The sequence below is a fragment of the Phallusia mammillata genome, chromosome 6, assembly GCF_965637545.1.
Source record: "Phallusia mammillata chromosome 6, kaPhaMamm4.hap1.1, whole genome shotgun sequence".
Lineage (NCBI taxonomy): Eukaryota > Metazoa > Chordata > Ascidiacea > Phlebobranchia > Ascidiidae > Phallusia > Phallusia mammillata.
In genome coordinates this window covers 10,317,393-10,329,572 of record NC_137257.1, presented here as the reverse complement: position 1 = coordinate 10,329,572, position 12,180 = coordinate 10,317,393, and the positions used below count along the sequence as shown (strand labels likewise).

At 37.5% G+C, this 12,180-nt stretch overlaps 1 protein-coding gene across 1 annotated transcript; it reads left to right on the top strand.

Moving 5' to 3' along the window:
• The first annotated feature begins 5,268 nt into the window (after nt 1–5,268).
• Nucleotides 5,269–12,007, top strand: LOC145233020 (nuclear receptor subfamily 5 group A member 2-like). The gene is made up of 9 exons (XM_080097684.1): nt 5,269–5,488; nt 6,117–6,303; nt 7,307–7,446; nt 7,595–8,134; nt 8,269–8,415; nt 9,175–9,246; nt 9,484–9,670; nt 10,791–10,884; nt 11,255–12,007. Exons 1-9 carry the CDS (start codon nt 5,426–5,428, stop codon nt 11,406–11,408), a joined length of 1,584 nt encoding a protein of 527 aa, XP_079953810.1. The 5' UTR covers nt 5,269–5,425; the 3' UTR covers nt 11,409–12,007.
• The last annotated feature ends 173 nt before the right edge of the window (nt 12,008–12,180 follow it).

Genomic DNA, 12,180 nt, shown 5'->3' with positions numbered 1-12,180 from the left:
TTGTGTGCTACATTTTTTCGTCAATTTAGTAGCATTTTATTTTTTGTTTCTTTGACGATTAGTATAGAATCACTAAACCACCATGGGAAAGTATGCGGCTTTGCTGGCACAAGAATAAGAACAAATTATATTAATGTAAAACTATTCCTTTATGACTGTTTTTCACACTGAGGCTGGCGGCAATAATCAATTCGTTTTTCAAAATTTACTAGAAATGTGAAGGTTAAGGTTAAGCACTGGACATCCTACTCCGAACGGCCCTCTTTTCATTACTCATTTTTTATCAAAACCTAGATGCCTATCAGATACAACAATTTTGGCCCATTTTGCATATTAGAGTTTCAAACCCATTTTACCTGGGATTCGTTTTTTAAAATTTACGAGAAATGTGATAATAACATGCCAAAGTGAACAACATTTTAAAAGTATTCAGTAATTTAAAAAATGCCGGAAAAAGCTTATGTGAGTTTAAAAAATGCTTAGATTTTACCAGGATTCTAATTTAGTTTAAAAGCCACAAGTAAGTCAGATGTTTTAAAAATCCAAAAAACAAACTCAATTATTGCATTTCAGTAAGGCGACAGCACTGTCAGGCGATATAATAATATACTTGCAAGCTTAGAGTTTAATTAAGTTGTCGCACGATTTACTAGAACACTGATTCTCGCAAAGCAAACACTGGTGATTTAACCCCTGCAACATGCACTTTGTCGAAGTTACTAACGTGCAGTTTTGAAAAGAGCCAGCCCACTACACTGACTGTTAGTTGTTTGCTAAATCAACACCTTAAAACCACTAAACATAGCTAGAAAAAGTTGAAATATTTCCACTATCGCAGTCGAATTCTAGTTTATTTCATTAGTCATGCGCTCCACACAAGAGCTTTTAAGACTTTTGTTGCAAAGTTTGCTGCAAAGTAACATATTAAAATCAGGTAACATTGGAGTTTTATACCGACCAGTTGTGAACTACAAACTTTAAAAGTACAAATATCACTCTTAAAGCGATTCTAAGTTGGCGCCAATGATCAAGAAAAGTTGGGTTAATACACCCATTCGCCAAAAAGTCCTCGTTTAGGAACGCTTACGGTACGATAAAATCCCCGTTTCTTATCGGACAGTGTTCGAATTTTAGAACTTGTTTTTACACAGCCCGATTGCTGACGGTTTTATCGAAAATGGTCATGAAGCATTAAATTTGTTTTATTGATAATATTATATTTTCTGTAGAAATAATTAGTTAAAATGGATTTTAAATGAAAACGACAGTTTAATGTACAATGTTAAGAAAAAAGCAAAACAGCAGTAATAGATTTTCTCCGGTAATAAACTGTAAAATGTAAAAGACTAAATTGGTCAAGATTATTTTGATAGGCATCCAGGTTCTGATCAAAAATTAAGTAATAAAATGTGACTGCTCAGGGTGGGAAAGCATTTTTATAGCGCTTAACCTTCATGAAGCTAACTAAGGGCCATTACACCATCGAATGTTGGACTTGACAGATTGAAATGCAATAATTCACCGTAAGAGGTTGCCATGTTATGAAGGTCTTTCTCACCTCTTTCCGTAATTCGGGCAGATGTTGATTTGAATTTTCGGCCCATTTTAGAATATCGGAGCTCACCTCCAGTGTTTTCGCTGTGACACTCAGACCTTCATTTCTTCTGGCTAAACTCAAGCCTCTTTGGGGTAAACCCCAATTGTCAAGTTAAATGTTGCGTACATTTTTTCTTTTACTTCTTATTGTAGATCAACATCAATGATTTTGTTGACACTTTCAGTGAGCTTATAGTACCCACACAATTCTTCCACAATCAATGATTTTTTCCATGTTTTCCAAGGAGATATTGGCTTACCTATGGAATGTTTCTGTTATTTTTTTATGCTTTTATCAGTCTTCTAGTTTTTAAACTATAACAAAAAATAAAAAGTATATGCAACATTTAACTTGAAAGGGTTTATGCTTTAGTTTAGCCAGCAGAAATGAAAGTCTAAGTGGTACAAAAAAGATAAAACACTGGAGGTAACCTACCATATTCTTAAATGTGCCGAAAATTCAAAACGACATATGCCAGAATTACAGAAAGAGATGAGAAAGACAGTTATAACATGGCAGTTAGCTTCATGAAGGTTAAGCACTGGACATGCTTTCCTACTCCGAACGGCCCTCTTTTCATTACTCATTTTTTATCAAAACCTAGATGCCTATCAGATACAACAATTTTGGCCCATTTTGCATTTTAGAGTTTCAAACCCATTTTACCTGCGATTATTTTTGCAGTAAATACAATATTTAATAATCAAAAACAAAATTAATGCTCCATGACCATTTCCGATAAAATGATTAGCAATCGGGCTACATTATAACACAACCTCTAAAATTAGACCACGCCCCGATAAGAAACGGGGATATTTGTGTACCTTAAGCGTTTCAAATTGAGGACTTCTGGGTGAATCGGGTGTTAAATACGTGTACTTAGCGAAATATTTACTATGGAAGAAATAAGATTTTTTTTATGGTCAAGTAGAAGACTTTTTGTGTATAACACAACTGTAATCAGATTGTTGGTTGACAATTTGCCGGTAAGGCAGCTTAATACAATGGTAAACAAACTTTGGGAACAGAACCCAGTTTTTGTTTATACAGCAAATAGGCCTATAAGTTGGAAAACGTTGACGTCTTTTTTTCAAGATTGCTAATTGATCATACGAACCTAAATAAAATAATGAGTCGAGTTATGTTAATCCACGTCATGTTGATTAGTATTAACTTGCATTTTGTGCTTGTGTGTTTTATATTTATCCTCTCTGGGTGGACAAAGCCTGATATGCGTTAGACACACAATGCTCCCGAGATGTGCGTTTTACTGAAAGTCTTCTAGATTATGATTTTAACTTGTGTGTTGGTGAACTATGTTTATATCAATCCATAAAAATCGCCTAGGTTGGAGCAATGCCTTTAAAATTTCTTGTTTAAGCAAATACAAGTGAACCAAGTGCAGATTAGAACCAACAACCTTGTGTACAAAAAGCGGTTGCGCTAACCACGGTACTTGAATTTCGTGTTCTGGGTATATATATTCTGCCGTAGGATCGCAACCGACCGCACGAACCTGGCGGGGTATACGCCTGGTTGTAAAAGACGGTGGGTAAACCCGCGGGTTCTGCTGGTCAAATAAAACTTGCCTAAAGACCCGGGTGTCCCGAGGACAGTCCTTAGCGACGATGAGAATGTTGCCGTCGAGAATGTTGACATGGAAAGGTTTTACGATAACCTGATCAGACTTCACAAAACAAATCCAAGTGCCACGAACAACCTGTGGTAGGTTCCAAAGACACTTTAGGTGGGCCTTGAACTTTTAGTCCAACATGTGATTCTTGAACTTTGGAACCCAGTGGTGTGTTGCGCCTCGGCAGAAAAAAAATGGAGTTTAGCACTGCACGTAGCAGTTCAATATGATTGAAGACTGTGTCGGTTGATTTGTTTATTTCTTCAGGCGGAAGTTTTACGGCTAAATCGAGCAATTTTGAACTAGTTGGCTTGTCAAATCATAGTACGCCAGGCCTATTAAAGGCATTGTACCGAATCAGCTGGTCTTCCAAGCATTTCCATATGGCTTAAGCCTCGGTGGGATTCAAACCCACGACATAAATGAGTCTTTCCGGGACTCGCGTTCTACCAACTGAGCTACACAGGCTCAGTGGAGAAACCGCCGAAATTCGAATCACATGCATCGTTGCCTGCCTTGTATGCTGCACGTGTCAGCTTCGTAGCAGGGGATCGCCAGTTCGACCGTTTCAGCTAAGATGAACATATTCATACTGGGATCAGCCATGAAGCGTCGATGCAGACCAGCGAACACGGCATACATATCGATAATTCATAGTACGCCAGGCCTATTAAAGGCGTTGTGAAGAATCAGCTAGTTGGCTTGTCGTATTCGGATTGGTTTCTGACTATAAGTTATTGGCACACCTAAGTTTAGTTCGTACTTAACACAAATTTAGACAGAAACGTCTTTATTTTCGGCATTAATTAATTGACAAAATTGAACTGCACGTAGCAGTTCAATATGATTGAAGACTGTGTCGGTTGATTTGTTTATTTCTTCAGACGGAAGTTTTACGGCTAAATCGAGCAATTTTGAACTAGTTGGCTTGTCAAATCATAGTACGCCAGGCCTATTAAAGGCATTGTACCGAATCAGCTGGTCCTCCAAGCATTTCCAACAAATTAGCTAACTCTTTATTGTCTCTACGCTCCACCCCATTCGGGCCAGGCTTATTATAAACGATTCTGGTGTTTTGTGAGACAGACTGAAGAGATTAACATAGGTTTGCATATAAATAGTTTAAACCATAATTTTTGGGGGGGTATTGCTTCACAAACCACAGTCATGTCCGAGGTGCTAGTTGTAATTATAACCTACCAAATCTTATAACATTTTTATTCAACATTGCAACTGTAAATCGTATTGCGGTCACTACTTTTAATAAAGTTGTAAAACGCATACTGGCAGGCTTTACTTAGAAGTTACATGAGTATAACGAACCAGCTTGTCGCTACATTCTAATCAAATGTTCGAAGAATGTGTGACTAATTGTAGGTGCTTGGATTCTTCATGAGAGGCGCAGTTAGCATTTAGGTACAATGATTACGACATTAAACAAACAGAGTAACCATTTACTGATAACACATAAGCCAACCACTGTTAATTTGGTTTCTCTTCTGACGCACGTTTGTTTTAGGCAACGCAGTGTCATAAAACGCGCATTGGTGTATTTAGCGACAATGTAACGTTTAGTATTATGGCAAAGGGGTTGTTCAAATCAGTTTTGCTACATACAAAGCACTGGAATTGATTTAAAGGCTCATGTTGAATTATTAAAGTATTTCTAAAATGCTTTGCTTCAACTTGTTTTGTTCGAAAGTGTAATTAGGTTGAATGACATTTAGTATCTGTAAAAGTTTGTGATCATTTTGAAATAAGTAACCTTTATCTACTAAAAAGGTAACTATAGTGCAAGACTGTATTGCTGAGATCTGCTTACTGATTAACGACTACAAATATTTGTGCAGGAATTATGCAAACAGTTTTGTAGGTAACTACTCGTGAAGAACCAGTGAGAAATACAAGTAACAGATTTTTGTTGTTTTCCATATCTGGTGTTAAATAAGATAGACTTTGAGCAGATGTATATTCAAAAGCTCATTTTAGCATCCTTTTACCTGTCACTGGTGTTTATATGCTTATTTCATCAGTTCATTTCAGGTTGGTCAAATCTTATCTTAGTATGTCAACATGCCTGTAAATGTTTTGCTGCGTTTTGATGACCCAAAGCTATGAATGGACAAAGGTCGTTCTGGTAGTTACCCTTGTCACCAAGGACAGAGAACCATTGCAATCTACAGTAGCCTACAATCATGAAGGAGGCAAAGGCGAAGGACACAGTTTACAATGAGCCTTGCCCTGTTTGCGGCGACAAGGTACGTATTAACAACGTTGTTATATTTTTTGAGAGGACGATATATGTGAAATTGCAGATTTGTACATCTTACCAGTCACCGCAAGTTATAACGGACCTCCTAATATTTACGGAGTTGGGTGTTTAAGTTGCAATTTTTATCACAGTATTAAAAAACGTATTAAAAAGTAACAAAAAAAACCGGACCAGATAGGTTTATCGGTGCGGCGCTGTAGTTAGGATTGAAAATTAAAATGACACACTTTGACATGTCTTCTTTAAAATGCATTCTTTGTAAACTTTAAAACATACTTTTTTTTCATTTTGAAGTTTTATTTTTCATTTCAAACGTTTTTCTTTTGAAGCATGCCAAATTCTTCGGCCAGGATTAATAAAACCGCTTAACAGTCTCCCAAACTAAGTTTTATGGGCTAAGGTATTTTAAAGCTTCTCAAACAACTAAGATGTTGCGGTGGTAGGCGCTATAAAAAAAATTTCGCATCGCCATAAAGTATTAGATTTATGATTAAAAAATATTTAAAACATTAACGCTTGTGTATTGTGTTGGTGTTTTTATACATTTTTGCATGGCCAAATCATGTAAAAAAATCGCTGCGTTATGTCCAGAAAACAAACCAGAGTGTTTTTAGGTTTCCGGTTACCATTATGGCCTCTTAACGTGCGAGAGTTGCAAAGGCTTTTTCAAGAGAACAGTGCAAAACGGCAAGAAATACTCTTGCGTTCATACTAGCAGATGCCTGATCGACAAAACACAACGCAAAGGTTGTCAACACTGCAGATTTCAGAAGTGCATCAATGTCGGAATGAAAGTCGAGGGTAAGACTTTTGTTGTATAAACACCGAATCGGCCGAATTTGAGTTTGCCTGAAACCGACTTTGCCGAATAAATTTGACCGAATTATTTATACCGTGACGCGAAGTTGTACTCTACGCCAGTGGTCGGCAACCGCTGGTCCGCGGCCCTGTGCCGGTCTGCAAGAAGTTCGTTACCGGACCGTATACTTTTTCAGCATAATGTTTTGAAAAATTTTGTCTGTGTCTACCGAGGATGATAAACAAACTAATGCGTTTTTATTGCTAAACTCATGCAGTTTTATGAAAGCCGGTCCGCGATAGAATTTCATTTTTTAAAACGGTCCGCAGTACAATAAAGGTTGCCGACCACTGCTCTACGCGTTTGGCATGGAAACAGAAGTTTATCTACCAGGCAAACAGTGCAAAAATTGTTGTGTTTAATCATTATTTTATTTTCTGTGAGGTATAAGGTTGCCTTGGGCCCTTGGCCATGGTAGCTTGCAAATGAATTACTGACTTTTTTGCCTGGGTGAAAAAAAAACATATTTCAAAATTTATAATAATTGACGTACTTTTAGTTATGGCGTAGTTTTAAAGATCGTGTGGTACCTCATAAATCTGAAAAAAGTTTTCACGCTTTAAATTTGAGTTTGCCAAAGATGATATCTGAATCGCAAAAAAATGTTCGGCTGAAACATAATCTTTGTACAAATGACCTATTGGGCTTAATAAATTCGGCAAACTGAATAAATTCGTCAAACCGAATATTCGATCAATTTCTACTTTTTTATTTAGTGGTTGTGTATCCGAAGCATAACAGTTTAGTTTAACCACAAAACTAATACAACGGAACAACAATTTCTCTTTTCTGCTTCATGAACGTTTATATCTTCTCTTTACAAGTTCGAAAAAAAATATTTATTCACCACTCTACAATTTATTTGAAGTTTAAGTGCACCATGACCGCTAGCCTGGAAACTTGGCCATGGCAGACGCCATTTTTATTAAAGTTTGTGTCGTACAGCTGTTCGCAAGGACCGGGTACGCGGTGGAAGGAACTCCCTTGGGCCACTGTATAAGAAGGACCGCGAACGAAAACAACAAATGAAACTACTCGATGAGATGAACAAGAATAATTCGAAAAATCCAAGCAATCAAATGGAGGTAGCTTCTTTCAAAAAAATGAGTCAACTAAAAACATACTTTATGTGCGTGTATTCATTTCTGTTATCCAACCTAACAACGCCTGTGCAAAGCCATGTCGGCTTTTAGTAAGTTATTCATTGCTCAATCGAGATGGTCTTTTTGCTAGAACTCGACCAGCGCGCCACAGATAATCCTTGGAGACGATCCTACTTGGCATCACAATGGAACCAATCAGCATCGGTCTCAAGTTTTACCGCAAATTATCCTGGGTCCTCTTCAGCCAAACACTGCTCTTTCCGGGTATTTCCAGCCCTGCTCCTACTTGCAAGAGACCACCAAACCCACGCCACCTTTTCATTGCCTACCTCCGGCAAATACGGCCACAGTATTCCCGTTTCCCAACGCTCAACCCTTCAATCCGTACTCATCTCCCCCTTGTGGATTCCGCGTCATTTCTCACGGATTTCCGTGCCTAAACGGACTTTTACGGGATCCCGCACCGCAATCATTGGAAGGTCTTCCAGGGTACTTGACTTCTATTGACTGTAAGTTACCAGCAACGAACTTCCCACAGCAAAATCCAGTACCACTGCACAACACTGAGATCAATTTGCCAGCGTTTGATGTAGACGATTTTGTAAAAAGAAGAGTTCACGTTCCTGAACTTATCGAGCAGCTGTTGCGAGCCGAAATGACAGAGCCGGTGGTAAGAATTTGCTAAAGACAATTAGTAGTAACGCTGTTTTACATTTTTTCTGCTTTTGTAACACTAATTGATAATAATTTTTGTGTTTGAAATATTGGATGTTATTTGATTGCTTTGTTACGGTTTTGTTTTAGCTGAGAGAACGAGTAAATTATGGACTTCAGTCTTGTCCTCCTAACTACCTTCAAGATACCTATTCTTTGTTGTTTCTTATTGCTGATCAATCCCTGTACATTCTCGTCGAATGGGCAAAAAACCTAAAGTTTTTCTCAAACCTGGAGGTAAATGCATTCATAGTGTAAAAATACTAATAACATATTGGACCGCTCGCACAAAAAAGAAGAAAAACCCTCTTAGGATTGTATTAAATGCAGTTTGCCTTTTTTACGTTTTTGTATTTATTTATTACTAGATACAAATATTCATTTATAATTTTGCTCGATTAGGATTAGGATTAGGATGATTTCTTGGCCTGCATTGAAGCGTATGAGCTGCTAAGGGTGGAAATAATATTTTGTTACAGAAAAACAACACAATGGAGAATGAACCCACCAATAAATCAAATAGTACACTATTTGATTCTGTAGCATGCGCGTCGGACTGATTGTTGTATTTTAAGCTAGGGTGTGAGAAAATACATAAACATGTGCAAAACTCCACCGTATGCGACCAAAACAGACGCAAGCATTCTTGGTCTTGCTATATAAACGTCGACATAATACATCCATAGAAGCTAAAAATTTTTAGCAATCGCTGAAAAAGAGTAAAAAAATCGCTGGCACATACATACCGCAAACAAAAAGCAAGATAAGCATCCGTCGTGAGCACGGATACTGTTTGACCAACACATTAGCCGTTCGCACGCTATGTCTACGCAGATAGCCGCAACCACACAGTAAACACGTCATAGCCGGCGTTGTTCGTTTGTCCACAATTCAGATTTACCGTAGGTGGCATCGCAGAATTTCCCGAAACCCGAGTATTCAGGCAAACACACATCCGAACGATACAAATAATGTACCTGTGTGATTTTTTAACAGCTCGATGACCAAATGCAATTTCTTCATGCCAGTTGGGTTGAATTACTGATCCTTGACCACATAAATCGTCAGGTTTGTTGTGTTTATTCCTCATAACATATGGTATCTTCAAATTTTATTTTGATTAGCTCTTAATTTCTTAAAAAACTTCACATTTTTTTAATTGAGCATATCTAATGGTTCAGTTCAAGCGCATTGACATCAATTAATGATGAAACGAAAGTCACGCTTAAAATATTCTCAACTCGTAATGAATACATAAAATGAATTTACAAACAAACTTTTAAAGCAAAACTTGTTTAATTGAAGCTAAAGTCAAGCACAGAGGAAACTGTACTTGTGAGTGGGCATCGCTTTCCCCGCACGCAAATCACAGACAACTCAATTGCCGACAAAATTCTATACAAAGCTGCAGACCTCGAGCAGAAGTTCCGATTGCTTGGCTTAGACGAAGCCGAGTATGTTTGTTTAAAGCATCTTGCCATTTTTAACGCAGGTATGTACAATAGGAAAATATATCACTGTTTGTTCTCAGAAGAACTTCTTTCATACTATATATAGCAGAGTTGTAAGCGAATCCGCGAGTTTTTCCCCAAACAAAGCCCGATGTTGGCCCGAAAGTCTGTAAAACTGTGGCAGAAATCAGGTCAAGAGTGAAATCAGGCCCGAATAATCGGACGCTTGAGCATTTTTTGAAGAGGCTTCCCGACTGGAATTTGTGTTGTATCGAATAACCAGTGGCATAGTCCTGAACGGACTTGAAAGCTAAATCGTTTCAAACATTATTTGTCCGGCTGCAAACATAAATGTTTGTGACATTTTTTTCTCAAAGTGAAATCACTATATATAGGTTAAAAATAAAATCTAGTTCTTAAAAATAAATGAGTTAAACGCACAAGAAACTACAATTGATCTTATAAAATGGACCAGTTGTCCAAAACAGTTCGGAAACCGCTGTAACAAACAAAATTCGGAAACCGCAAACAATGCGACGCGATAATGTGTTTGCACGCAGGAAGGGCCCACTTTGCCACCCAATGCACCACGCCCCAATCTTCCTAAGTCTTGGTTAATAATTACTAATAGCGGTTTTAGCACGAAGGTAAACGCAAATTATGTGTGGTTGCGGAACGTGTACATTGGGTAAGACTTAAATATTTGCGACGAATCGACATACCGACATAAATGGAACTTACGATTTTAATGCGGTGTAATTTGACTAAAATTTTAGAACATTGTTCCAAAATGGCATTTAAAAATGTTGAATTCAGTTGTACCCAACAAATTTAAATTCAGTTTTATCCATTAGGTTTGAATTAGATTTAACATATAAAGAGCAATGACATATTAATTTCACATGACATAAGTAAACATAGCGAACTTTGTCTAAAAATAATAACACAAGGCAATAATGCAGCTACGCAAACCGTACGCTTTTAATATACATTCACAGGGCGACCGTAAAAAAAATGCTTTTAATTATTAATTTGTCCACCAAGGGAATTGAAACGCTAGCTGCAATAGATTTCCTCTTCCCTTTTTCGTACAAATATTTTTCTGACATTACATCAACGAAATTGTTTACGGTCAACTATTAAAACATTCCAAATTTTTAGAATCAAACAGCACCGTGGCAGATCGCGCTCAAGAATCGGTTAATGCCGCGCTGTGTGATTATGATGTCAAAAACTATCCTGAACAGCCTGACAGGCAAGTAGCTAGCTTATTAATAGGTTTCTTTAAAACATATTGCTTTGTTGCACTATGCACGGTTGGGAATGATCTGAGCAAAAAAAAATCCGAGACAGTATTTGTGTATAAAACATGACTCGAATTTTGACGACCTAATGATGACATTAGTACTTGTCGAAACATAGTCATGTTTCATAAACAAATACTGGCTCTGCTTTTCTGCTCATATTGCTTTGAAATCTGTCCATTTACAAGTCATGCATTTGTTTGTGTTGAAAGGAAAGAATGGACAGTTTTGTTGTATGAGATCACATCCTTAACGTCTCCTACTAAATTTTTAAGATTTAAAATTGAAAAAAATTAAACCAAATATATTTTGGTATTTCAGAATCGGCAAACTTCTTTTCCGTTTTTCCGAAGTCCGCACGTTGGCGCTCTTGATCGAGCAATTTCTCGTCCAACAACACCAGCTCGGCCGAATGTCTGATAACTCGTTATTAGTGGAAATGCTGAGTTCCCGTAAACGCGATCTTCTTTTTTGACCGCATGAAAATGTGGCTTGTAGTTTTAACAAAACTATTCTCCAGGCAGCGGTGGAGCTACCAACACAGAAAGTCACAACATGCCGGTTTGGGAATTTCCGGTAGGTGGCGCAACGAATCATAGGCGTTTGCGGTGGGAATAATTGCTGAGTCAGCAATTTGCATCTTGCGCAACTCCTATGCTCCGTTGCGCCACTTACCGGAAATTTTCAAAACGGCGCTCTACCCGCAGGGGCATTGTCAAACGGTTGACCTTATGCACCACTTGGTGACAATTTTTGTACTAGGTTTTAAGCTTGTCGAAGTTTTGAGGCTGTTATATTTTTTATATTTGACATGGGGTTATGTAGATCTTTAATCAAAATGCTTGTTAATTTTATCAAAAAGCTTGCTAATTTAATGGACATTCTATGCTGTTTTCCGATCCCAACTTTTTGAGATAATTACCAACGATTTACACGATTCATTTATTTATTTGGCGCAATGAGTGGTACTATTTTACAAGTACTGTTTATTTGAACTAAAATTGTTTTGTATTGTATAACCATGCAAGTTGATTGGGTTTGGTTGTAACAAACGTTAATAAATTGTTTGGTGACATTCAATCATAAACTGACTTAAAACCTGATGTTTTAAGCCTATAAAGATTTGAAAGACCATCCTGCCTATAAAGACCACCAGGCAAACCTTCGTTCCAGGGTTTTGTGCAGTTTTTCCATAACTGCACCCATAACTGACAAGTTTATTATATGACCAAGTATTTCCAAAAGAG

Excerpts from the sequence above, each read along its gene's own strand:
- LOC145233020 (XM_080097684.1), top strand. The coding sequence starts at position 5,426 with ATGAAGGAGGCAAAGGCGAAGGACACAGTTTACAATGAGCCTTGCCCT. Across the intron at positions 7,447-7,594 it reads ATCCAAGCAATCAAATGGAG|AACTCGACCAGCGCGCCACA; the intron begins GTAGCTTCTTTC and ends TCTTTTTGCTAG. Across the intron at positions 10,885-11,254 it reads TATCCTGAACAGCCTGACAG|AATCGGCAAACTTCTTTTCC; the intron begins GCAAGTAGCTAG and ends TTGGTATTTCAG.